Source organism: Elgaria multicarinata, chromosome 19, assembly GCF_023053635.1.
Source record: "Elgaria multicarinata webbii isolate HBS135686 ecotype San Diego chromosome 19, rElgMul1.1.pri, whole genome shotgun sequence".
NCBI lineage: Eukaryota > Metazoa > Chordata > Lepidosauria > Squamata > Anguidae > Elgaria > Elgaria multicarinata.
Window position 1 is genome coordinate 4,079,356 of NC_086189.1, and position 26,723 is coordinate 4,106,078.

At 49.3% G+C, this 26,723-nt stretch overlaps 1 protein-coding gene across 5 annotated transcripts in view; it reads left to right on the forward strand.

Moving 5' to 3' along the window:
- The window catches only part of DAB2IP (DAB2 interacting protein), a 91,461-nt gene that overhangs the window by 27,686 nt on the left and 37,052 nt on the right, over window positions 1-26,723 (forward strand). For all 5 annotated transcript variants that reach the window (XM_063144500.1, XM_063144502.1, XM_063144501.1 and 2 more), the window contains 3 exons: window positions 12,556-12,709; window positions 24,083-24,181; window positions 25,600-26,154. In XM_063144500.1, the coding sequence (XP_063000570.1) occupies window positions 12,566-12,709; window positions 24,083-24,181; window positions 25,600-26,154 (798 nt within the window). In that variant the 5' untranslated portion in view covers window positions 12,556-12,565. Of the gene's footprint in view, window positions 1-12,555; window positions 12,710-24,082; window positions 24,182-25,599; window positions 26,155-26,723 lie in introns of those variants that run through there.

A 26,723-nucleotide genomic window follows, 5' to 3' on the forward strand; every position in this document is an offset into this window, starting at 1 on the left:
ATCTCCCTGCTAACGGATTTCACTGCAAGGCCCTCCATTCTGGTATTATGAGAGGTGGAGAAAGACATCTCTCTGATCACTCCCTGTACACCAGGTATACTTTTATAAGCATCAGTCTCTCTCTCTCTCTCTCTCTCTCTCTCTCTCTCACACACACACACACACACACACACACACAAACACACACACACACACACACACACACCCCTCTCTAAAGCAGATCTGTGTTTGTTTTAGAGCACAATCCTATACCCACTTCCTTGAGAGTAAGCCTCATTAAACAAACAGGCTTACTTCTGCGTAAATATGCATAGGCTTGTGCTATTCAGTTTATTTATTTATTTTATTAGTAATATTTACATACCTCTTAATATAATAAAATTTCTAAGCAGCTCATGTAAAATTGCCCTTGGCTAGATCAAATGTCTGCAACCGAGGTCTGCAATGTGTTGGGCTACAGCTCCCATCGCCCCCAGCTGACATGCTGGCAAGGGTCCATGGGAATTGTAGTTGAAGACACCTGGAGTGTGCCAGGCTGAAGAAATCTGGTTCCGAATGTCCACTTTATTTTTTTAAAGAAGGAAGAAAAGTAAAGCTCTTTCACTAACGACATTCACATGTGCACACAGTACAGGACAGGCGAGGAAGCTCAGAGGCTTCTGGTTCTGGCGCATAAGCAAAGGCTCTGCTTTCCCTGGGCCTTCATGGCTTTGTTTGTGACTCTGCCTTTGAAGAAGAAGAAACGGTGCCTTGCTGTGCAGCTCTGTTGTGGGCTCTGCTCCTGGTCTCCCCTGGGACGGTGCGCTAACTTGCCAAACCAGTTGGCGCACCAGGAATTCCATGCCCCAGAGGTATGAAAATCCACACGCCCTCTGTGTGTTTTTAAGCAGGTTCCAAAGTCTCCACCTCTGTTTATCTGGGGAAGGTTTTCGCAGGGACCTTGTGTGCTTCCCCCCCTCCTTTTGCCAAAAAAAATATTTCCCTTGATGCTGCAATCAATGCTGTCCTGAACTGAAGCACGCAGCGAAATGAGGTGGTGGATGTAAAACCGACTATATATCACTTCAGAAGCTGGTTTTCATGGCTCCTCCACATGCTAGCATACTAGGAGAGAGGCTCTCGCTCAGCTTTCCCCGTTAGCTTTCGACATGCAGGGAGTCATAAAAACAAAGGAGAGCATTCAAAAACGCCACTTCCCCCTTTGCAGGCTAAACTGGTACACTAAGGGAGGGCACATGTTCCCCCTCTCCAAATCTTTCTCTTTAGTTGCTGTTGTTTTAAAAGAAAATTTCCCTGCATGTAGAAAACTATCACATCAAGAAGTTTACATCCCCTCACCCTAAATCTTTCCCCTTAAGTTGTTGTTGTTTGAAAACAAAACTTCCCCGCATGTAGAAAACTATCACATCAGGGAGGAGTCTAAACTTCAGCCTTTTTCTCTGGTCTGCTAGTTCTCTCCCTGCTCCACCCCCTGGTCTCTGCATGTGCAGACAAAGCTGGCGTTTTTCTCTACGCCAGAAGAAGGCTAAAGCCAGACTCTCTGTAAAACCAGAGGCCCTGGTGCAGAGCGGCTGGAGGAGCAGGGGCCCACCAGTAGCCCTTTCAGGATTTTCCTCTCTCTCACACACAGGAAGGGCTTCTTTACACAGCGCATAGCTAAACTATGGAATTCTCTTCCACAAGATGTGATGACGGCCACCAATTTGGACAGCTTTCAAAGGGGGGTGGATAAATTCCTGGAGGAGGAGAGGGCTATATCCATGGCTACGAGTCCTGATGGCTATGTGCTATCTCCTGTATCAGAGGCAGTAAGCCTGTGTGCACCAGTTGCTGGGGAACATGGGTGGGAGAGTGCTGTTGCACCCGTGTCCTTCTTGTGGGTCCCTGGTCGACAGCCGGCTGGCCCCTGTGTGAACAGAGCGCTGGGCCTGATGGACCCTTGGCCTGACCCAGCCTCAGGGCTCTTCGCATGTTCTTCCTTTTAACCACTGGGCCATAAATTTGTGTCCATTCTCCTGGCTTCATGCAGTACCAGGAGTGGAGCAGGAACTTGTGCAAGTTCTGCCAGGCCGTTCTCTCTGATGGCGCCAGGCACGCGCACCCCGTCCAGTCTTCCTGGCAGTCTTGCAGGCTGATTTAATTTGAAACGGTGCCGGGATGTTGGCCCTGTGAAGAGGCTGTCCGTCTGGTGGGTGCTTTGATGAATTATTCTTGAAGCTCTGCTCTGGGAGCTACATTGTTTCTGCCGGGAAGAGGTGAGCGGCAAACCGAGGTGACTGCGGGCGGGGGGGGGGGGGGTTGGGCAGCGGTGGCCACTTGGCCCAGACTGAGCGTTCGTCAGACACCTTGGTGCTTTATATCGAATAGCAGCATACGATTGGCCCTTTGGTATCACATGACTCCCTGGCCCAGGAGGATTCTGGGCTTTTAAGCTCTTGCACAAGCTGGGACTTCGGAATGAGTCGTTGCCAGTTTGAGGGTGTGTGTGTGCGCAAGGTCTCTTGTGGTAGACTCTCTCTTCAGTCAGTGGCCTTACATGGCTGCGATGTCTAAGTGGAACCTCCCATTTAAGAGGCAGTCTACCTATAAGACCTCGGAATAATGCTATGCTGGGGTATTTTGGGACATTCCAAGGGTGTCTCTGCCCAGTGCCAGCCAGGGGAGGGGAGGGGATGAAAGCAATCACCATTGGGCCTCTCTGGAGTGCCAGGGAAGTTATCTGTCCCTGGTTGCAAGCAGCCCTGATGGAAAAGGGAGCAGCAGAACCTGTTCCTGCAGCAGCGTTCTCTCTGGAATCGTTTGCTATTGCATTAGGAAACCGAGAAAGCGAAAGACCCAAGGAGGTGACTGCTCAGTGTCTCTTGAAATCCGGACCGGATGCGTCCCCCTCGCCGCTCTCCCGGGTTACTTTAATAGCTAGAGCCATCAGTCAAGGGTGAACTTTTGATGAGAGCAGGCAAGAAGAATGGCCATGTCTGGACGGAGACGGGCGATTGATTTACCGGGCAAGAGTGTCACCTTCGGGGGAATGGATGTCTCTGGGTTAGGAAGGGGGGGGCTTTCCTTGGAGAGTAATTACGCACCATTGGAGGAGTTCAGGGAGGACCGCAGCGCAGGGACAGGGCACACGCCTTGCATGGAGAAGGACAGCGTGGCAGGGAAAGGCCGTATTCCCAGGGCTCTAACTGATGTTGTGGGACTGGGGGGAAAACCCACACACATTTTAATGTGAGTGCTCCAGTTCAGAGCTCCAGCCAGCCATGCCCTTTTTAGAAAACTCCATTCCGTTCTCCTGTCCCCCTGGTTTTATCTTCCCGTGCCCCCCCCCCCCAAAAACAGTCCATATTCCATAGCCGCTGAGTATACTCATCACTCATTGGACTGTTTGGGGTTTTTCCACCCCTTAAGAGTTTTTTTCCCCTGCTGAAGACTCTGTACAGCTGCATATTTTGGGGTTCCCCCAAGCCTGTCATGTTTCCCTTTACTCGCTTTCCTTCTAAGCTAAAACCCCCAAATGCTGGAACCATTCCTGATCAGGAGGTCGCTCCAGTCCCTTGATCATTTTGGTTGTCCTTTTCTTCACCTTCCTTAGCTCTATAATCTCCTTTTTGAGTTGCACCGGCCAGAGCAGAACCCAGTATTCCCAGTGGGGTCGCACCATAGCTTTATATGGGACATCTGTAAGGACTGCATTTTTCCACTAGGATTCCTGTAGGAGCCATATACAGAGCGGCTTGCATTCGAGCTGTGGGCGGCACTTTGCACATGCCCAGAGGACTGGTCTTAAGCTCCTGGCAGATCTGTTTGCAATAATGTCTGAGACCAGACATGGACTGCTTTGAACACTTGCTAAGTGCTGTGCAAATACCCTACACACGTTTACGAGTGAGTAACCCAGCGGGACTTCCTTCTAAGTAAGGATGCATTGGGTTACGCTCTGTGTGTGTTTTCCCCGGCCTGGCCTTCCCACCGGCTCCTGCATGGTCTGAATTCCTTGGGCGGTGCTCTGTCTTTTGGGGGAGAATTCCAGGTCTCTCATTAAGTCGTGGGAAGGTCTTGGCATCCGTATGTCAGGAGATTCGCAGGCCAGGGCTTTTTCAGCCCTTCGGAAGGACGAGGCCAGGCTGCGGCCTAGGGGACCTACAAAGCGGACGCCGCCAGCAAAATTAAAGGTCTGGGAGTGGAGGGGGACGCTCCTTCAGTCAAGGCAATTGGTCGGGGCGTTCTCTCTCAGGCTTTGCAGTCTCCATTGAAAGCCCCACCCCGCCCCGCATGGGGGGTTTCCCATTTTACTTGCTCACAAATGCCGAAAGCACGCCGTCGCCAGGCTAGCTGCGAAAATAGGCAAAGCTTCCAGGGAGATTTGGAATCATCGGAGGGGCTGAAACGAAGTCCTTTGCATCCATCTGTCTTATGTTCTGATGTTCTTGGGGTCCAGGATTGGGACAGGCAGGGACATTTTCAGGCAGCAAGACACCGCATTCAGGATAGCTGAAACCATATCAGTTGTCTCTGGAAATCTCAAGGGCAGCGGGCAAGAATTCTTCTCCCAGGCAGTTAACAACACATGCTGAGTTTTTAACTGCCCCTTGAATAGTTGTTTTAAATGTCTATTGTTGCTTTTATGCTTTTGATGATTTTAATTTTTTATATTTGTTTTACTGTTCACTGTTTTTAACCTTTGTAAACAACCCAGAGAGCTTTGGCTATGGGGCAGTGTATAAATGTAATAAATAAATAAATAAATAAATAAATAAAAATAAATAAATAAATACATTTTTAGCTCCGATGGGCTAAGAGCCATCAATATTCCTCCTTCCATGAATTTGTCTAATCCCGTTTTTTAAGAAAATAGCTCATCTAAGCTAGTAGCGATCACATGACTTACCGCAACCTGGGTTACATAGCGTGAAATGCGCATTGTGCCAAATGCCTCCTTTTGTCTCTCTTGCGCGCCAGCCGCTCCGATCCATTGTACTGTCATGACGTTCCCCAACCAGGCGCCCTTCGGGTATCTTGGACTACAACTGCAGTCATCCCCAGCCAGTGGCTTTAGCGTGTATGTCTGCCCATGTCACCAGTGGCAGGGAAGCCGCACCACCACCTGGCCGTTTTGGTTTTTCCCCTTTTCTGCACCATTCCAACGCTCTTCCTGACGCGGGGTGGTCCAGATTTGGCCACGCCCGACCTTTGTGTAAGAGCATTACAACCACAATAATAAAACGTTTATCTCCAGCCCCTTTCCTAAAGGCCCATAGCGTGGAATTTGCCTTTTCCCAAAACAGCTACAGGCTGGGCCAGTGCTCTCTTCTAGTGACCCGCCAGAACCCCAAGATCTTTTTCCGAGTCAGTCGCCATCAGCGCATACGTGTAGCTAGGATGTTTTGCCCCAAAGTTAGGCACGCACAAGCATTTTGTTTTATGCACACAAAACATGCCAACACGTTCCATCTGCCACCCCAAATGCGGGCAGGAGACCGTGGTCTCCAAAGATGCTCGTAAATGACCGAACTTGCCTTTGCATTTAGAAAATGTACATTATTAAAAAATGCACATTTTAATGCTTTACTCTATGAGTTTCGGTGGGGGGCGCGAGTGCACTTAATTGGTACACTTTTTTTTTTTTTTTTTTGGAAAATTTTCCAGTGTGGTGTCGTGGCTAAGATGTTGTACTGGGAGTCGGGAGATCCGGGTTCTAGTCCTCACTCAGCCATGGAAACCCACTGGGTATCTTTGGGCCAGTCACATACTTTCAGCCGAACCTACCTCACAGGGTTGTGGTTGTTGTGAGGATAACATGGAGAGGAGGAGGATTATGGACGCGGCCTTGGGTTCCTTGGAGGGGGGAAAAGGCGGGGTATAAATGTAATAAATAAATAAATAATTTTCTCCTGTTCAAAATGCACACCTTTGAAAAGAAAAAGCGCAAAGGACCGTGGAAAGCCAGGGCTCGGGCCAATGGCGTGCACGCGAAAATCCCTTCTTCGCCCACTCCGTCCTGAGGGCATCACTTTAGGGCTGCTCCTGCTGTCGCGCACGAGCCCTTCCGCTCTCCAGTTCGGAGGGAGCGCTTTCGGCAGCTGCCTCCGGAGGCGGCCGGGCGAGGCGAGGGGGCCACTATTGGAATCGGCCCCGGTCCGCCTGGCAGCAGCGGCTGCACTGGGGAGATGCGAAGCGGGACGCCCCTTTTGGTGAGGCCTGGGAAGCAGGAGAGGAGATGGGGTGAGGGGGTGAGTGGCCAGGCCTCTCGGCTTTGGGAAGGGGGGGGAGGCGGAGAGACGCGCCTGACTTGCAGCGTCTCCCCGGCGCAGCTGGCTGACTCGACCCTGCGACTCTACCCCGGAGCCGCGGCCCCTCCCTTTTATTTATTTATTTATTTATTTATTACATTTATATACCGCCCCCATAGCTAGCGTGCTCTGGGCGGTTTGCGGAAATTCTAAAATTGAGATAAAAACGAGTATACAACATTTAAAATTCTAACACGCGGAACATACATACATAAAGCATTAAAAACCGTTGAAAATAAACATGTGGGTGATTAAGATGTGCTGCCATATGCCTGGGCAAAGAGGAAAGTCTTAACCTGGAAAGTCCCTTCCCTGTGCCCCCTCCCTGCTGTCGATAGTTAAACTGTAAGCTCCTCGGGGCAGAGGCCCGGCTGTGCCCTTTTCCATCCTGCTTGTGCTGTTGGCCCTGGACCTGGGACTCAGCAGCGACTCGTGCTGTACCCTCAACAGCCTACGGGTCAATGACGGGAACGCACCCCCTGCCCCCCCCCCCGGACTCCGTTCCCTTTCCCCTTCTGCCGCTGTTTCTCCCGTGTCAATTTTGAGACTGTAAGCCTTGCGGGGCAGGGAGCTGTGATCGTGTGCTTTGTGCCATGTGCATAGACGGTGCTATAGAACTAGCAAGAAGAAAGAAATGCAGTGCTCCCGATTAAGCTTCCAGCCAGCCAAACCCTCTCTCTGAGTTTCCCATTCCATTCCACTACCACCCAGTTTTTCACCCTAATTCCCTTTTTCGTGCTTCTGCCATCCTGGCAGTTCCCCCGAGCCTGCTCTCGCTCCCCTCTTGTGCCTGGATGGTGCTGTTTTGGCTGCATGAGGAGCGGCACATGCAGCCCAAACAGAAATAGCATGAACGATAATAATATTAAATGAAGATAAACAGTAGGCGATCGATAAACTAATCTGAATTTTTTGCTTTCAAAGCAAAAAAAAAGCATACACTTCCTCCCTCTTTTTGATGAAATGTCCATGTGTTGAGCCTTGGTTTCCCCACCTGGGGGGCGGGGGGGGGGGGTTTCAACAACCAGGACGGAGCTCCTGTTCATGCTCTGTGTCCGGCGCCTTGCAGATGTGATGGTTAGAGGGAGCTCTGTTCCAGATGTTTTGGTCTTGGATTCCCAGAGGCATGGCCAATGGTTAGGAATGCTGGGAACCGTAGTCCAAAACAGCTGGAAATCTACTTTTTACCAGTCCCTCATTTAGTTATTCTGAGCACCCAATTGACATAGGGCAGGGAGCTATTTGGGATTAACTTCTCTGTGGCACAAGGGTGCCTGTGCGTGGCTTCCTCGTGCATGTGTGTGGATTCCAAGACCAGAGAGTAGTGCATCCCCCTAGAATTTGGATGGCTTTAAAAGAGGGTTGGATAAATTCCTGGAGGAGGAGGAGGCTATCCATGACTACTAGTCCTGATAGCTATATGCTACCTCTCGGATCAGGGGCGGTATGTCTATGCACTCTTCAAATACTTAAAAGGTTCCCACACAGAGGAGGGCCAGGATCTCTTCTCGATCATCCCAGAGTGCAGGACACGGAATCAGGGCTCTTCTTCTCTTCACGTATTAGATTGGTGCCGTGCTGGTGGGCTTCTCAGAGGCATCTGGTTGTGCCACCGTCAGAAAAAGGATACTGAGCTATTTGAACCTTTGTTCTGCTGCAGCCTCGAGGCTCTTCTGGGTTTCTCCTGCTTCTGTCAGCCTAAAACTCAAGCTTTGGCTCTTGGACAGTATAGAAATGCCATAACTAACTAACAAAACCCAACTTAAGTGGAGCTGGTCAATGTGAGAGTGAAACCAAGAGCGAAAGGCAGCCTCCAGATGAACCTGCCCACAGTCTGGCATGGGATCCGCTCCGTCTGTCGTTCTGTGGCGCCATGCCCGGCTTGCCCACACGTGGGTTGCTTCCTTGGCTGCCTCACACATGACTGTGTTCGAAACCAGGGACCATGGATCTGGGACTCTAGCAATGGAGGCTGGTGACTCTGATGTCTGTGGGGCCGTGAATCTGCTCCGGGTTTCAGTCAGAACTCTAAAGGAGCTCTCCAAGGTGCGGAACCCCCGTGAGGAGCCCCTTTAGAGTTCTAACTGGTTCTGATTGAAACCCGGAGCAGATTCATGGACCCACGGACCTCAGAGCCACCAGCCTCCACTGGACTCTAGCCAGTCAGTGTTGACAATACTGACCAAGATTGAAAATAGTCCAAGATTAAAAAAGGCAGCTTCCTATCTTCCTATTTAATTCTGTCCTTTCTTCAGTCCCATGAGGACTGGAACCTTACTTTCTGTTTAGGCGGAAGATGAAAGCTCAGGGTCAGCATCTCTGCTCTGCCTGCAAGTATGTCCCTGGTTCGATTCCCCGGCATCTCCGCTGGGGCTGGGGAAAACTCCTCCTGCCTCAAACCCCGGAGAAACACTGCCAGTCCAGATCAAAAATACTGGGCTAGATGGGCCGAGGGTCTGACTCAATAGTAGCCCATTTCCTAAGGCGGACCCCAGTTTGTGTCGGCCACTTTCCGCCCCCTTCCATCCCCACTCGTGGCACATTCCCAGTTTCCCGCACTGCTGCCAGAACTCAGAGTCGCGTCCCATTCGAGTGCGCAAACCTTTCGGGTTCCCCTTTTGCCGCAAAACGGGACTAGTGGAAGCAGACGGTCGTGTGGATCAACGGCGGCTTTCCTTGACATCCGCAGGGAGGTCTCCTTTGATCCTGGCTCACCCGGGTGTTTGTTATTTTTTTAAAAAATAAAAGCAGTCCCGGGACGTCCACAAGCCGATTCTTTCTCCACCGCAGGGTTTCTGCCAGCTTCTGATTCTTCCCATCATTGTTCCAAAATGCTAGAAAGGAGAGGCCTTCTGGAGCTGTCTTCCTTTCTTTGTAGGTGGAAGGAAACGGAGGCAGGGTGACTTTCTGTCCCTTCGCCTCCAGCACATCCAAGTGACACCTAGGTTGTGTTTGTGGATCTTCTCCCGAACCCAAGAAACTGGGGGTTCCATCTTGGAAATCTCCTTTCTGAGCTTGTTTTCAGGGTTGCCTTTTTAACTGTAAAGGCCCTGAACTCCGTAAGATTGGGGCACTGGCCTGTTGTTGCAGGAGCCTATTCCGGATGCCCAGGGTCTGGGGCAGGGCAGGGTTTTCGTCATCACCTGCTCCCTGACCCTTTTCACTGGAGAGGCTGATGGGGATTTTGCACCCCAGGCTTCCCACATGCACAGCAGGGGCTCTGCCACTGTGTTTTGCCCCCTCCCCTTAAAGATACCTCCACCCTCTTCCCCTTCCAGGATTTGAACCCGGGATGTTTTGCAAGAAACATCCCCCTTTAGGGCAAGTGTGGGGGAGATTGTTTCTGTTGAGGGGGGCATTGCCTCAGGGGGTATTCCGTCTGGAGCAGCTGCTGTTGGTTGGCACGGCCAGAGCCAGAAGTGGACAAGAGCAGCCCTTTGCCCTCCCTGGCCCCTCCTTTCTCTCTCGCTCTTTCTGCCACCTTTCTTTCTTTCTTTCTTTCTTTCTTTCTTTCTTTCTTTCTTTCTTTCTTTCTTTCTGCCACCCCTTTCCTCTCTCTTTCTGCCAACCTCTCTCTCTCTCTCTCTCTCTCTCTCTCTGTGGCATCCCCCTTTTCTCTCTGTCACCCCCTTCCTCCTCACCCACTGGGTTGCCAGAGAAGGAACCCATCACTCTTGCAACTGCCCCCACCTCGTTTCCCCACCCTCCTTCACCCTCTCTGGGCTCCACATGAAATCAGGCCAAGGGTTGTGTGCAGCCCCCAGGCTGCCGGCTGCCCAGCCTACTTTAGAGGCTGAATTCAGCAAATGAGATACATAGATATTGTTTTTGTAGTTCTTGGTTCTAGTACCTGGGTTGTAGAGAGTATGAGCTTTTATTCTGTTCTTATTGCAGTTTTATTGTTTCTGTCCTCCAAACACTTGGTTGGCAGATACAAATAAATGTATCAATTTATCAAATAAATGTATCAATTATAAATTTATCAGCACAATATTGGCTGCAGATGCTTGCCCGTTTGCACTATTGACCCTGTCTTGTCTTTTATTTATTTTAAATGTTACCTGCCTCCCTGTGTTCATGTTTCCAGGGCGGAAATAAAATACGATAAAATACAAAAGTACTTCTGTGGTTTAATTTGTTTTTGATTGCTCTTTACGGCAACTTCAGTTGCTCTGTACAATCGCCTCGAGTACGTCTGCAGGAGATCGATTCATAAACATTTGAAACAAATGGCAGATTTTAACGAGAATGAGAGTGACTCTGTGCATAGGCAGACTGAAACGTAAACATAGACGGAATAGACTGAAAGGAGACAGTGTTTCTGTTTTGTTTTAGTTTATGGGGGGATTAAGAAAAGACATGAGAAAGGGCTATAAAATTACATTTGGGGTTCAGTAGAATATGTTGCCCTCTCAGTACAAGAACTCTTGAGTCACCCAGTGAAAACTGATTGAAATGATGTTCAAGTGAGACAAAAAGCATAGAATCATAGAATAGTAGGGTTGGAAAGGACCTACAAGGCCATCGAGTCCAACCCCCTGCTCAATGCAGGAATCCACCCTAAAGCATCCCCGACAGATGCTTGTCCAGCTGCCTCTTGAAGGCCTCTAGTGTGGGAGAGCCCACCACCTCCCTAGGTAACTGATTCCATTGTCGTACTGCTCTAACAGTCAAGAAGTTTTTCCTAATGTCCAGCCGGCATCTGGCTTCCTGTCACTTGAGCCCGTTATTCTGTGTCCTGCACTCTGGGAGGATCGAGAAGAGATCCTGGCCCTCCTCTGTGTGACAACCTTTCAAGTATTTGAAGAGTGCTCTCATGTCTCCCCTCAATCTTAGCAAATACCTAATGCTGTGTACAATTAACTTGGGAAACTCACAGCCACAAGATATGGCGAGAGGCACTGGATTTTTTTTTTTAAAGGAATGAGAGAAATTAATGAAAGTATCCAAATCAAAGGAGGACTAGATTCGTATGTGTGAAAAGATTCGTGCGTAGAATGCTAGATGAATCTTTGGATCCATGATCCAGCAAAGCAAGTTCCCTGTTCTTCTTATGGCCTGCCCCACAGAGGGAAGGGGTTTGTTCCTGGATTGATCCTGGCTTTGCCATTCACAGCTGGCGCACAGGGAGACATTCTACCCAGGCGCTACCTAGTTGCTTGTGCACAAATCCTTTCAAACATACAGATCTATTCCCATTTTCCTTCAAGCTTTCTGGATATTTGCAGCCTAATTTAGGAGGGGATTTGGCTGGGGCTGAGAGAGCTGAGAGCCCAAGCAGCGTTTGCCGGGCTGGAGTTACAAGTCCTGCGATGCACCCAGAGTCAGGGTTGTTGAATCTCTTTCAGGGGCCGCGTTCCAGAAGTGGGCGGGGCTGAAACCAAGGGGATGGGAACCAAAATATCAAAAATGCCGGCATATTCTTGCTTAAGGCTCTTGCTACCTGTAACTAAGGCTCAAAGAGGCATTTCATCATTTTAGAATGGGGGGAGGGGCGGAAAGTGCACAAAAAGCCGGGAAACCTCCCAACGAAAGGGGGTGGGGCCAAAGCCAGGGTCCGGATTGGGCCCGTGAGCTCCAGGTTCAACATCCTTACTCAGTGCATCCGCTACAGTCAGTCCTTTCAAATTAACCCTAACCTCTCCATAATTCCCAGCGCAATCCCATGCCACCAAACTCCCCGTTAAGTGATCCTCCCTCCACCCAATGGTGATCCACTGGGCCACAGGCAGGCATGCCAACCTCATGTCTCCTGTTTTGCCTGCCTGAGATTCCAAAAAAGGGAGGTGTTGTTGACTACCTGGCAGCCCCCGACACGCGGCATGTGTTGAAACATAATCCCGAGGTGCTGTGTGGCGCAGAGCAATAAAGCAGCAGTTTCTGCAGCTGAAACTCTCCCCACGGCCTGAGTTCGATGCCAGCGGAAGCTGGTTTCAGGGAGCCGGCTCAGGTCGACTCAGCCTTCCATCCTCCCGAGGTCAGTCAAATGAGTACCCAGTTAGCTGGGGGAAAGGTAATCACAGCCGGGGAAGGCAACAGCAAACCACCCCGCTATAAGGCCTGCCAAGAAAACGTCAGCGAAAGCTGGCGTCCTTCCAAGAGTCAGTAATGACTCAGTGCTTGCACGAAAGGTTCCTTTCCTTTCCTTCCTCGAGAGAGGTTGTGCGTGGACGCCGGGCGCTCTCCATGACTAATGAAGGTGCTGTCTCGGATCCTGAGGAGAGGGGCGTTTCCTGATCCTTTCTCCCTCCTTCCTTTCCTCTAGATCCCATCTAATGCCGAGGCTGAAAGAATCACGCTCCCACGAGTCACTGCTCAGTCCAAGTAGCGCGGTGGAGGCCCTGGATCTCAGCATGGAGGAGGAAGTGGTTATTAAACCTGTGCATAGCAGCATCCTGGGGCAGGATTATTGCTTCGAGGTAAGTGGCATACAGTGGGGGTCAGCGGTGTGTGTGTGTGTGTGTTACCAGCTTGCTTGCTGCCTTGGGAAGCAGGATGCTGCACTAGAGATGGGGTGGAGGAGAAATTCATAGAATCATAGAATAGCAGAGTTGGAAGGGGCCTAAAGGCCATCGAGTCCAACCCCCTGCTCAATGCAAGAATCCACCCTAAAGCATCCCTGACAGAGGGTTGTCCAGCTGCCTCTTGAAGGCCTCTAGTGTGGGAGAGCCCACCACCTCCCTAGGTAACTGGTTCCATTGTCGTACTGCTCGGTTCTCGTTTTAGTTCACTAGGTTCTCATTTTAGTGCAGACGCACTGAATGTCACACTTTTGGACCAGTACAAAAAATGAAACCTCATTCTCCTTCACAGTTCACACTGCTCCAGATTTTTCCATGGAGTTGAACTACACCGGAGTACGTTAGGAGAAATTGCACAGGCACAAACGTCCCTAAAAATAAAGTTAATCAATTGCTTGCCCCAAAATGTACATATTGGGCCAAACTGCATAAAGAAATGTATGCATTAGGGGAAACGAGCACGCAAAGGTGTAGGAGTTGCATGCAAAGGGTTTTTTTTTAGAAAAAATATTCAACATTTGGGACAAACCAACCAGAAGACTGGAAAAATGAGACTCTGACCTGTTCACACAACATGACAAGCCAGAGTACGGGTTGAATGTGGTTTGACACTGAATCATGGGTTGTTGAATCGTGAGTTTTTGAATCATGGGTTGTTGTGTTGTACGAACCCAGCTGCACTAACAAGCCATGGTTTGTTAACCATGATCAATCCACAAAAAGAACCCATGGTTTGTTATTCAATTGTGTACTGTGGGTTGTTCGTGGTTACCCATGGTTTGTTAGCACAGCTGGGTGCGCACAACTCAACAACCCACGGTTCAATGACAACCCACACTCAACCCGAACTCTGTCTTGTCATGTGGTGTGAACCCCGCCACTGAGAGAAACAGAAATTGACAGATGAGTCCATTCCTGGAATCCAGTAGAATTTTAGGATAGTTTTAGGATGCTTTGGGGATGTTTTTTAACAGTGTATATTATGCTGGAGATGTGAAACCAAGGAGAACGATTCCTTTCCTGCCCTCCTCGGCATCCCGGAGTCTGGGTCCTGATTAGATGGAACTATGGTTTGAACCAACAGGGCCATTTGTGATTCTCTGATCTAGCTGAGCCTTCCTCAGATGTGTTGGATTACAACTCCCATAGTCTCTGGCATGGGATGATGGGAGTTGCACTCTAATACCCCCTGTTTCTATGGCCAAAGTAGGCATTGGTGTGTGATTATTATTATTATTATTATTATTATTATTATTGTTGTTGTTGTTGTTGTTGTTGTTGTTGTTGTTGTTGTTGTTATTATTATTTATTTATTTATATAGCACCATCAATGTACATGGTGCTGTACAGATAACACAGTAGTTTTCCTTAGTGATCCATGTTTTAGCCTTACCTCTCCTTGGTCCAGTACAGTCATTTAGTCCTGAATAAGAGCATGTACAGAGTGCCCATCTAACTAAGCATTCGGTGGCATTTAAAACAGCCCATTAATAGCAACCGCTGGGTGGTTTGCTTTGCTTTGCTTTGCTTTTGCTGTTGAAAGCAGCAACAGGTGGATTATTTTTGGAAAGCAAAGAAGGGAGAGATTTTCAGATGAACCAGAAGATGAAATGAAAGGTTCTTTTCCAAAATAAAAGATTGGCACAGGGTCAAGCCAAGATGCTATCTTCCCAGCAATCGCAAGGAGGCTCAGGAAATAAAGATCATCTCTCTCTCTCTCTCTCTCTCTCTTTGGTAAATCACAGCATTTTGATTGTGGCGCACGCAGGGAAGATAAAATGGAGCTGGATGAAAGATAAATTTGACACCCTTCTGTCCGGAGCTGCTCACCGATTTTGCTTGGCAGGGGAAGGCAGAACAGGGGTGCTTGGGGGAGACAGCAAAATACTAAAATGACATACTTGTAAACTGGGCTGGAGTGGGGAAGTGAGCTGGCATTTTGCTTGCAAGTGCAACCGATTAAGGAGCGGTGTCAAAGAGGGACGGGACGGGATGCAAATATGAATTGCACCTCTGGAAAGGGCCGAGGCAGAAACAAAGCAGGTGGCTGCAATCCATCCTGTGTGTGCAAGAAATCCGCTTTGGGGCCTGTTTGGCTGAGGATTGGGGCCGCAGCAGGCACCCTTGCTCCCAGGGCAACGCATGTTTTTCAGCTTCCTGCGTTGGCACAGCACAAAGGTTATTTGGGGGGTACCTGAGGCAAAATGAGGCACAGTTATAGTTGTACGTTTCGCACTACGATGTTTCTAGTCCTTACGATGGGGGCAGCAACCTGGAGCCCTCCGGATATCTGGGACTATGACTTCCATCATCCCTAACCATTGGCCATGCTGTCTGGGGCTGATGGGAGGCATAGTCCAAAACAAGAGCGACCCTGCCTTATGGCATAGAGAGGAACCTTGGCAGCTGGGAGCAAATGCTGAAGACATTTCTGCAAAAGTCGCTGAACACATTTCTGCAAAATACAGAGAGTGGCATATATTTGCTTCATTTATTGAGGATGCAGAATTTAAACGATGACCCAGATCCAGCCTATCCTCTTTTTCTTTCAGTGCTGGGAGACAAAAGTGCTTAGATGGATTTCCTGATATTGGCAGAATTCTCGTCTCCTTTTGCTTTGCTTTTTTACCCAAAATGCAATTGTGGTTATTACCTTTATAAACACACATGCGTCTCAATGATTTAGGTGGCGAGGCGGGCGTAGAGTCGTTTACCATGCCAGAAGCCAAATCAAGACACGGTTTGCTTCGCTGTCTTCTGTTTTTTAATCGAACTGCGTTCCCGGCTTGAGGAGAGCTAACCGTGTTTCAGCGAGAGGTGTTCGTGATTGAACTCTGCCTTTGAGCGCATGCAGTTCAACTTCCTAACGCACCTGCTAGTTTTCTCTGGGAACAATTTCAACCTTGGATTGCCAAACCTCTGTGTCGTCTTTAGGGCGCTTTGGTTCCATCACATCACTACTACATTGTCCTGTTGCCTGCCGACAGAAACGCAGGCACGTCAGTCTGGCTTACTGCGAGGGGCAGGGAGCCCACAAGCGTTCCCTGGTGGATTAGGATTTTTGAAATCCAAGCTCGGAGGGGAGAAATACTGAAGGCAGAAGAGACGTGGCAGTCTTCCACTCGTGGAAAAGCATCGGGACGCCGAGAAAATTGAACTGACGTCCTAGAAAAGAAGCCGTCAAGTTCGCCTCACCCACCCAAGCACAAAGAGAGGGTGTTGAAAGCAGGATTTGTGCTGAGGACCAAAGAGGATGGTGCTTGGGGAATGCTTGCTAGTCATGCCTGCTTAGGACGTCACCCATTTATTCTACTTTCCTTCTGGCTTTTTTTTTAAAAAGCAAGTCACTAGCCCTTAAGACTGTGGTGAGGAAGTCGGAAATCCTTTCGGTAGGCATTGCACCAGCTGAAATCTCAGAACCGGACCTTTAATTGGTTTTACTGTTTTTAAATTCTATGCTGGTTTTAGCTTATTTATTTATTATTTATTTATTACATTTTTATACCGCCCAATAGCCAAAGCTCTCTGGGCGGTTCACAAGCTTATTAACGGTTTGATTTGTTTGGTGCTGTGTATAATTATTGTTTTATATGGTTTGTATGATTTTAACTGTGCACCGCCCTGAGATACAGTAACCTTGTGATACAGGGTTATACAAATGTCTTAATAAATAACATAAAATAATTTTTTTAAAAAAAAAATATTAATACATCAAACAATACATCAATACAAATAAAACAATACTACATAATACACAACAATATGAAATAAACTTTTGATAAACATATATTCTAACTTAATTCTCTTAACATAATCATACTTAACATAAAAGTGTTCCCCCCAACCACGGGATCTTATTAATGTTTCCAGAAACTCATTGCTTCCTCTGGAGGTGTTTCCCCTCTCCCCTTTAATAATACAAATTCTAGGAACCGTTTCCATATTCCCTCAAAGTCATTCATTTTTATCATTCCTCTTCTAACTTATATTACATGTTAATTTATCATTAATAGCAATATCCCATATTTCTTTATACCAATCTTCTATATAAAATAAATAAATTAAGACCACATCTTTAATTTATTTTCAATAGTTATTAGGACTGTGCACCGCTTCAGCTCCAGATCCAAATTCCGATCCGAATTGGGCCAATTCCGACTGAATCAGGCCGGATCTGGTGCAGGTCAGATACAGGCCAAAGTGGCTCAAAGTGCTTCAGAGCACTTCAGCCCGATACGGACTGTCCCCTGCACGCACACACACACACACACACACACACACACACGTTCCCCCACTTGCATAATGTTGCATACAGGGCTCTTTATGGCCACCATTTCTAAAGGATTTTATGGAAATATGTGAGTCGTCATTTTTAAAATGGCGATCCCTGAAGAGGCGCAGACAGCTGCTGGTGCTTGTGACGGGTCCAGGTATGAAGCAGGAGGCTCACAGGTGTGAGTGGGGGCTGGGGGTCATGAGCAGAGGGGCAGTGGGCAGCCATCCAGCTTATTAGATGTCTTCGGTTCTGGATTCGGGGCCAGTTCGGAAGCTACGAATCAGCCCCCAAAGTAGGTAGGGTAGTATTTAACTACCGTCCTTTATTTATTTATTTATTTATTTATTTAAAAACAATGAAGATTAAAAACAGATATACAAAATTTAAAACCACCAAAAGTATGTGTATATAAAACAACTATTCTTGGGTCAGTTAAAAACTCAGCATATGCTGTTAAATGCCTGGGAGAAGAGAAAAGTCTTGACCTGGCGCCGAAAAGATAACAATGCTAGCACCAGGCGAGCCTCATCGGGGAGATCATTCCATAATTGGGGGGCCACCACTGAGAAGGCCCTCTCCCTATCACTTGTTTTCGAGAGGGAGTTCCAGCAACATTAGAAACATCACGGCACAAGCAAAATAGGAGTTGCCTGTTGCCAGCTGGTTATAAATGGCATGGGTTTCTCCCCACCTTTTCAATCGGGTGATGCAGAACCCCATATCCAGCCCACCTCCAAACTTCAATCCAAACTTCCAGGGTTCCCCAAATGGCCATCCTGCCTGTCCCCCAACTGAAGAGAATTTAGGGGGTTCCCTGGCTTTTGTACCTCCCCCCCATTTTAAAAGTTTGAAATGCCTCTCGGAAGGTTTAGTGACTGGCAGTGAAGACTTTAAGCCAAAATATGCTGGTATTTTCTGATAGTTTAACCCCTGCTTCTGGTTCCACCCATCACTGGAATTACGTTGAAAGTCATTCTGTACCCCGGCTTTGATTGCGATTTTGGAGGCGGGGGCTCTCACTCTTTGAGCATGAAACACTGGGAACGGGCAGTTAGTCTGGGTGAGGCATGGAGGAGCGAGTCTTTGAGGGGAGGGCGCCAAAAGCCAAATAGCCTGGAAGGAACCACTCTTTTCCCAGAAAAGGCCTCTGGGACATGGAATGTTGCCTCTTTGTGTCACGTCCACTGCAGGTCTTGGGATTGTGCAGAACAAATGCATGCAAATCTCATTTTCATCACTTATCTGGGCTGCAGAAGATGAGTCCAGAATTGCATTTTCCCCCCATTATGACACTCTTCCCCAACCTGGAACCCTCCAGATGTGTGGACTACAACTCCTACAATCCCCCAACCAGCTGGCTGGGGGATTGTGGGAGTTGTAGTCCACACATCTGGAGGGCTCCAGGTTGGGGAAGGCTGCATTAGAATGATAACATGACAGGGCTGTGTCTTCTCTTCTGTAAAATAATTAACGTTCTATGTCACATTAATCCAAGAGAAGGTAAATTCCCGGGACCAACTGAATGACAAATTATTCAGATTTGCATGCTGTCTCTTGTCTTGCATAATTTGTACTGTTTTGCATAACCCTTTATAATAATAATAATAATAATAATAATAATAATAATAATAATAATAACAACAACAACTGGGAAGGGGTTGATACCCCATCCTCAGCCACAGGAACGCTTGTTCAGCCAGCCGTATCCAGCTTCAGAGATCTCAGCCGACATTTTGCCTCCACAAGGACTAGAAGCACAATCTTTTTAAAAGACGAAAGCCTCTGTTCTCAAGCAGGCAAATTCCGTGCCGGGTTTTTCTGTGCTCCTGCATAAGCAAAGCGACAGAAATCATCTCCGCACGGGAAACTGGCCACGCCTGAGCCACGGCCGCCACGGCTCCGTGGCACTGAGATTTGGGGTCGTGGCGTGGGGGAAGAGAGTGCCTTCCCATCGCTTCCTGGACTGGGCAGCGGGGTCTGAATGTCAGCCGCCACAAGCCAGCAAACTGATACTTCTGAAACTGTGCACGTGAGCAAATCGGCACACAGACCTCACCGGGCTAGAACCTGGTGAGTAGTGGATCAAAGAAGAAGAAGAAGAAGAAGAAGAAGAAGAAGAAGAAGAAGAAGAAGAAGAAGAAGAAGAAGAAGAAGAAGACCTTTCACACACAGTGTAATTGATATGTAGAATGAGATGCTGCAGGATGTGCTGATGGCTTTAAAGGGCGTTGGTGGAAGAGGAGATCTGTCCATGTCTGTCATTCATGATGGCTCAATCGTACCTCCATATGCAGCAATGCTCTACCAGCTGCTGGGAAGCAGGAGCTGGAGAGGATTCTTGCCTCCACGCTTGGCTCCGGAGGCAAGAATCCGGAGCCAAGCGTGGTGCTCTGGAGGCCTCTCTTTGGGCCTTGGGGGAAGCTGGGCACTGAATTACATCGACCTTTGGGTTGCATCCAGCGACGTGCTCTTCTCTTACGCTCCTGACATCCGGGCCTGCAATGGTATGGTGAACCGCAACACCTCGGCAGCTTCCAAAGGAGAGAAAGGAGCTCAGTGCTAGAACCCCTGGTTTGCATCCCAGCAGCATCTCGAGGTGGGTCTGGAAAAACTCCTGCCTAGAACCCTGGAGAGCCGCTGCTGCCAGTCTGTGTTGACGATACTGGGTTCAATGGAGCTTGCAATGTTCCTGTTGAATTCAGTCCTATTTTTTTAGCATCGTGAGGACTTCCTTGTCTTCTTTTTAGGTAAAAGACTATAGCTCAGTGGTCAAACGTAACATATCCTTTCCATGCAGAAGGCATGGTTCAATACCAGGTTCAACACCTCAAACACTGGAGAGACGTTGCTGCCAGTCCGTGTCGACTTGGCTGGCCTAGATGGACCCAGGTTTTGACTGAGATGAAGGTGGCTTCCCTTGTTCTTATTTAAATTAGCACTTCATTCGGAACAATGAGGACTGGAATCTTAAAGTATCTGTAAGAGAAGGGCTAGAGCTCAGAGCTACAGCTTGGTATGCAGAAGGTCCCAGCTTCAATCCCTGGCATTCCCAGGGAGGCCTGGGGGTATACTCCCACCAGAACCCTGAGAGAGCTGCTACTAGTCCTGTGGTCTAAACTTGGTAGCCATCTTGGGGGGGGCACCTGCTCTGCCAAGACAGCCCACAGAACGGCAAGTCGGTGGCGGGGTCCTCCCATTCCTGTCGACACCACCCTCCTCCCCATGCTTTGCTTCCCCCCCCACCTCACAGGCGAGCGCAAGGCTCCTCCCTGGCCTGTGCCAGATGCGGCTGCAGCGGCCGGCCTCTACGCCTTCCGCCCCCCCAGTTCCCCCCCCCCCGTCCCCTCTGCCGTCCTTGGGAGAGGTTGGACTCCGCATATCAATAAGTAGGTCAAATTGCAGCAGCGGTGCCTGGCGCCTTCGCCCACCGGGAGAGGCTCCGTTTTCGGCAGCGAGCGCAAATTGCAGGATAATTTTGCCTGGCAGAAGCAGCTACCCATCCATGGAACGAGGATAATGAGTGAAAACGAGTTACATTTGAGAAACTAATGATTCTGCACTCAACACACACACATTAATTGAATTTTGTGCAGGAAATTAATACCTATATTTATCCCACCGCCCCCAACTTCTCCTATATCTTTAAAAAAAAAAAAAAAACTTCCCGGTTTCATTACAGTTTCCCCATTATTGGGGTTCCCTTACTTAAAGCTCCTGGCATTTGCAAAGGGCTTTCCGTCGCTGTCATAAGCAGAGGTGTGGAAAAGGGGGGGAACGGGTCTGGCGCAACTCCCACGCGAGCACAAAACGGAGCCACGGTGACGTTTTCACGTAGCAAAATAGGCACCCAGAGGGTGTGATCCTGTGCACGATTACTCAGAAGACCGTCCCGTTGTGTTCCATGGGGCTTGCTCCCAGGTAAGGGTGAATATAGGATTCTGGCCTAACAGGAGATGCGAACAGGCTTTGCAAAACTGTGTTCAGCGTGGAGAAGGTAGAGAGAGGGTTACTCCCAGCACAGGCAAAAATAATGACAGCTTCACACAATCCGTCATTCACTTATGGAACTCCCTGCCAGGTGAGGCGGTGATGGCCGGCGGCTTTAAAAGGAGATCACGCTATCCGGCATTGTCAGACAGTGAGATGAATCTCAGCAAGGTTTTGAAGGCCTGAGTCAGGAGGAGGAAGAAATGTGTTTGGGAAGAAATGCCTTTTAACACAAACTGACTTGATTCGCAGTTCCAGAATGGACACGTGAACATGAGCGCAAAATTACCCTTCAGGTTTTTTGCACATCTGAATTTTCCAATGTGGTTCTCCAGAAAAAAAGTCTACAGAAAGACCTATATTGGGGGTGGGAGATATTCCTGGAAAGAATTGTGCGTATTAGGGAGAGATGCGGAGAAACCAGCTGACGATTTTTTGCACTCGTGAACCTGCACGCCAAAATGTGGGCATGTTTTTGTGCAGATTCAAAGTTTCGCTGACGGATGGGGAAACGGGACAGAACAAAGTCGCTCTTTTGGGGCAGAGGGATGGGGTGTGCAGTACAATGCGCAGAGCCTTTCTGTAAGCTGGAATGCTGCTGTGCAGGGGACGTGGGGCAGAGGCGTGTGTGTGAAGGTCCGCCTGGCTTCCGGTTCCAGGGCAGCCCGTGTTTTGCCTGAAAGCTGAACGCCGAGGGTGAGGAGGAGCCCAGGTGGTGCAGGGAAGAGTGTGACCTTCAGTCTGGGGCAGAAGTGTGGGGGTGTGTGGGGGTGTGTGAGTGTGGAATGGCTCCATTGATTTCTAGAGAAGGCCGCCTCTGAACGACGTGGGACGGAGTTTGGCTGAGCGCTGGCTCGAAGCCAGCTCCCAGGAGCTGAGTGGGAAAAGTGGAGAGGCAGAGGCGGGATGGTTGTGGTGGGGCAGAGCTTTGAAATGTATGCAGCAAGCTCAGCCACACAGAGGGGAAAGGGGAAAAGCTGGGTCGGGGGGCATCCAAGATCTCCCCAAATTGCAAATCCAGGCTCGGGGAGGCTGCAGAAGGGGGAAAAGGCATTTGTGCACATGGTGGCATTTCGGCTTTGAACAAAGGCCTGGATCTCAGGGGCGTGGGACCGTTCCTTTGCCCTGGAGTGCGTTTATACTTTCCAGCGCTACACAGATGCAAACAAGGACACACTTGCAGGGCCCCCAAACTCGCGGCCTCCCCATTAGGCCTGGCTCTTCTCCGTTGCATGCTGGGAAAGCCCAGCCTCCATTCATTTAAAAGCCAAAGTGGCATTTGTTCTTGGCGGGTGAAAGACGTGTGGTGGAGGCACCGTCCCCCTCTGCTAATGGGCTGCGGCCGCTCCAGACACACATCTTGGCCAGCTGCAGGGTGCGACACAGCAGGCTGTGCGCTGCAAGGTGCCCTGATGCTCATGCACAGGCGTAGATGGTGCATGCGAACGAAGGGCAGGGTGCACCCATCCCGCTGTGCAGCCGGTGTGGAACTTCCATAACTGCCACACGCACACACAACCTGGTGACCTCCGTATGTGTCAGGCCACAACACCCATCATCCTGTGTGATGGGAGTTGTTGTCCAGCCCATCTGGAGGATGCCGACTTGAGGGGCACTGTTCTAGAAAGTTTCTGGGGAAAGAAAAGGGAGAGTGCTAGATATGGGGACTAATGTATTTTTGAGAGGGGCGGGGGATGGACCCGAGGTGGGTGTTGCAGTATTGAGACTTCTGGGGTGCCCGCAGGTTTTGCTGAAGTACTTCCCGATTAGACTACTGCAATGCGCTCTACGTGGGGCTGCCCTTGAAGACGATGCGGAAGTTGCAGCTAGTGCAAAATGCAGCAGCTAGACTGCTGGCAGGTACATCTTACAGAGACCTTATAACACCGGTCTTAAAGGAACTGCACTGGCTGCCTATATGCTTCCGGTCAGAATGCAAGGTGTTGGTAATGACACTAAAAGCCCTAAACAGCTTGGGACCTCAATACGTGAGAGAGCGCCTCTCCTTATATATGCCTGCCTGAGACTTTAGATCTGTTGGAGAAGCCCTTCTCTGCATCCCACCAATGCAACATATACGTTATGATGGGTCAAGGGAGAGGGCTTTCTCTGTGGTGGCACCCTGACTGTGGAATGCCCTCCCCTTGGAGGCCCGATTGGCGCCAACGTTGATTGCATTTCAATGCCAAGTAAAAACATGACTTTTTAACAAAGCCTTTGATGGTTAAACTCACTGGCACATTGTTTTAACTGCTTTTATTGCTTTTAAATTATATATTGTTTTAACTTGGATCATGATTTAATTTGTTTTTAACTGTACATATTTATTGTTTTATACTGTATGTTTTTATCTGTGCTCCGCTCTGAGATCTTAATGATATAGGGTAGGATATAAATGTTTTAAATAAATAAATATATAAATAAATGAAGCCAGTGAGGTCAGTTCTCCAAAGGCGATCTGAGCAGTTTCCAGGGGACCGACAGAACCAAGAAAATGGGGATGGGTGTGTGTGTCAGGTCTACAACAGGCAAAGGGAGAACAAGGGACAGGATCCGTGGGCCACATGCACAGACGGGGAAGGCAAGGGCAGCAACCAGTCTCAGCGGAGAAAAGGGGAGCAAGGCAAAGAGCCGGTCAAGTTACTAGTGCTCAGTGAGGTTTGTGGCCCTGGTAGATGTGGGAGATACGATAACCAACTCCATTCCGTAAGTGTCCTGCTCGTAACTGCTCTTGAATGAGAATGGCATCTCCTTGACCTTTGGGGCCTCTGGACTCACTCCAGCGCAGAGTGTTTAGAACGGAGAAAGAACTGCACAAAAGCGGGGAGGGGGTGACCCAAATAATTGGCATTTGGGGGGGATGGGGTGGGACCAGAGGGAAAGGGGGTGGAGTCTTCTGGGGAACCCGAGGGGGGTGGATGTGACTGCAGGCCTCAGGCCGCCCAGCGCTGCCCTAAGACCAGTAGCGTTGCTGAGGAACCCTCCGCCTCTTCTCTCTTCCCCTCCAGGTCACGACTTCGTCTGGCAGCAAGTGCTTTTCCTGTCGGTCCGCTGCCGAGCGGGACAAGTGGATGGAGAACCTCCGTCGTGCCGTGCACCCAAACAAGGTAACACCCGCAGCTTTTGCCGTCGCGCCCCCTGCCTCGTTCCCTTCCTCCATTTCCCACGCCGGCCGACGATCGCCGCAGTCACGGAAGGGGAGACAGACGGACGGACGGACGGACGGACGGGGGCCACTGAATGCGGAAGCATAGCGAGAGGAGACGTCAGCGGCAGCTATAAACGCACAATTTATGCACAATCCATTAACGATTCATTAACGAGCCGAGGGTAAAACAAAACAAAACACCTCGCCGCTTTTTTTAAAAAAATGCACACAAATAAACGTCGCTGTATCCCAGAAAGGAACGTAAACAATAGAATAAGCATAAAATTATGCAGCCTGCGTAATGGGACTTGACTGAGCAACTTGAATATTCTAACATAAAAGCGCGACACGAATGAAGCTGTCACTTTCCAGCAGCTGCTCGAAAAGAGGAATGAACAGATAGGCGGTGCGATAGAAATGAATGTATTTTGCACACTTTTTAAATCTTTTTTTTTTTTTACCCCTTTCTGGAACAATTATTTTAAACTTCGGTTGGATCGTTATGTATTTTGCTTTCGAAATGAAAATAGTAAATAAAAATGATCCACCCTCGGCCAAAAATGAATGCAGCTGTGAGCCTGCGCCTGTACATGCTTACTTGGAAGTAAGTTCCATTGGTGTGAGTAGAGCTTACTCCCCAATAAATTGCACATGGTAACACTGTAATCTCATGCATGTCTTGCACCTTATAAACGGTGGCCGGGGGGGAGGGGCGTACGGCCTCCGCAGGTGGGCCGGATTTGCTCCCTTGGTCTGAGGTTTCCCATCCTGGTCTACAAATGTCCTTCTCCCCACCCGACCCCGTCAAAATACCGTCAAAATGCGCTGCCTCTCCTCGCCCGCAGTGGTCCCAACCCTGGGCACCATGGTTGAAACGGACGCAGCTGCGTCCCACCCCTCAAGCCCTCTGGAGATGGGGGAGACATTTAGAGGGGGGGCCTATTGAGGGCAAAATCCCTTTGTGTACAAGTTCCCCTCATCTCCGCTACAGTTTTTCCTCTTTTCATTTTGAGATTCCCCTGGCAGCCAAATTGGAAATGGTGCGATTTTTTTTTTAATAGAGCAGGAATTGGGAGGGGTGTTTTATCAGCCTCCTTTCTTCTTGTAATTGGTGCCAGTGAGACAAGAAAGCACCGTGGTATTTGGAAAATGAACATAAGCGGGGGTTATTATGCAAATTCCCAAGAGCCGGTAATTTCCTTAAAGTAAAAAATGTAATTAAGAATCGGTTTCTGTTCTAACGCCTTCCAATAATGAAGCCGTTCATTCCTCCAATATATTTTTTTTGCGCCGGGTAATTGCTTTTCTTCCTACCCCCACCCCCGGCTCTCTCCTCTTGACCTTTTCTGTTGTTTGGTGTCTGACTCTTTCCGCTAGGACAACAGCCGACGCGTCGAGAACATGCTCAAATTGTGGATTATCGAAGCCAAAGACCTGCCGGCGAAGAAGAAGTATTTGTGCGAACTCTGCCTGGACGAAGTCCTCTACGCCCGGACAACGTGCAAGTTGAAAACGGACAATGTCTTCTGGGGGGAACACTTTGAGTTCAACAACCTCCCGTCACTCCGGAGTATGACTGTCCACTTATACAAGGAGACAGACAAGAAGAAGAAGAAGGACAAGACCAACTTCATTGGGTTGGTCAACATCCCGGCGGGCTCAGTCACGGGCCGGCAGTTCGTGGAGAAGTGGTACCCCGTGGTGACGCCCAACCCCAGCAAGGGCAAGGCAGGGGGACCCATGATCCGCATTAAGTCGCGCTACCAAACCATGAGCATCCTGCCCATGGAGATGTACAAAGAGTTTGCCGAATACATCACCAACAACTACATGGTCCTTTGCTCAGTGCTGGAGCCGGTGCTGAGCGTCAAGAACAAGGAGGAGATGGCCTCGGCGCTGGTCCACATCCTTCAGAGCACCGGAAAGGCCAAGGTAAGGCACTCGGGGTCAAGGGACGTGGTTGCGGTTGCAGCTCTAGCCAACCACCATTGGCATCTCAGATCTTGATGGGGGGCCCTTTTGTGGGTCATTCCAAGTCCTTGTTGGATTCTGGACCAGACTTCCCCAACGTGGCACCCTGGAAGTGTGTTGGGCTACAACTCCCATTATCCCCAGGAGGATGGGATTTGTAGTCCAGCACATCTCCAGAATGCCAGGTTGGAGGAGGCCGTCCTAGAACAAGTGGATTTGGATAAACCTGCCATCCCCCCTTCTCCTCCTCCCCGGAAGAAGAGCTGGGGAAGACCTCTCTGTGCCGGAGATCTTGGAGAGGTGCTGCCCGCCAGAGTTAACACTTAGGTGCAAGATGGACGAGTTTTAGCCAGAGTCCTAGGCTCTTATATGTAATCTCTGAGCTGCTTAATTCGGCCTCGGAACTGCATCCACCAAAACAAACCACCCACAAAAGACGTATTGCTAGCCTTTCTACCCAAGGCACACCAGCATGCGGATTTGTGGCTGAACCCCCCCCCACACACACACACAAATTTTGCCTCCTGCTG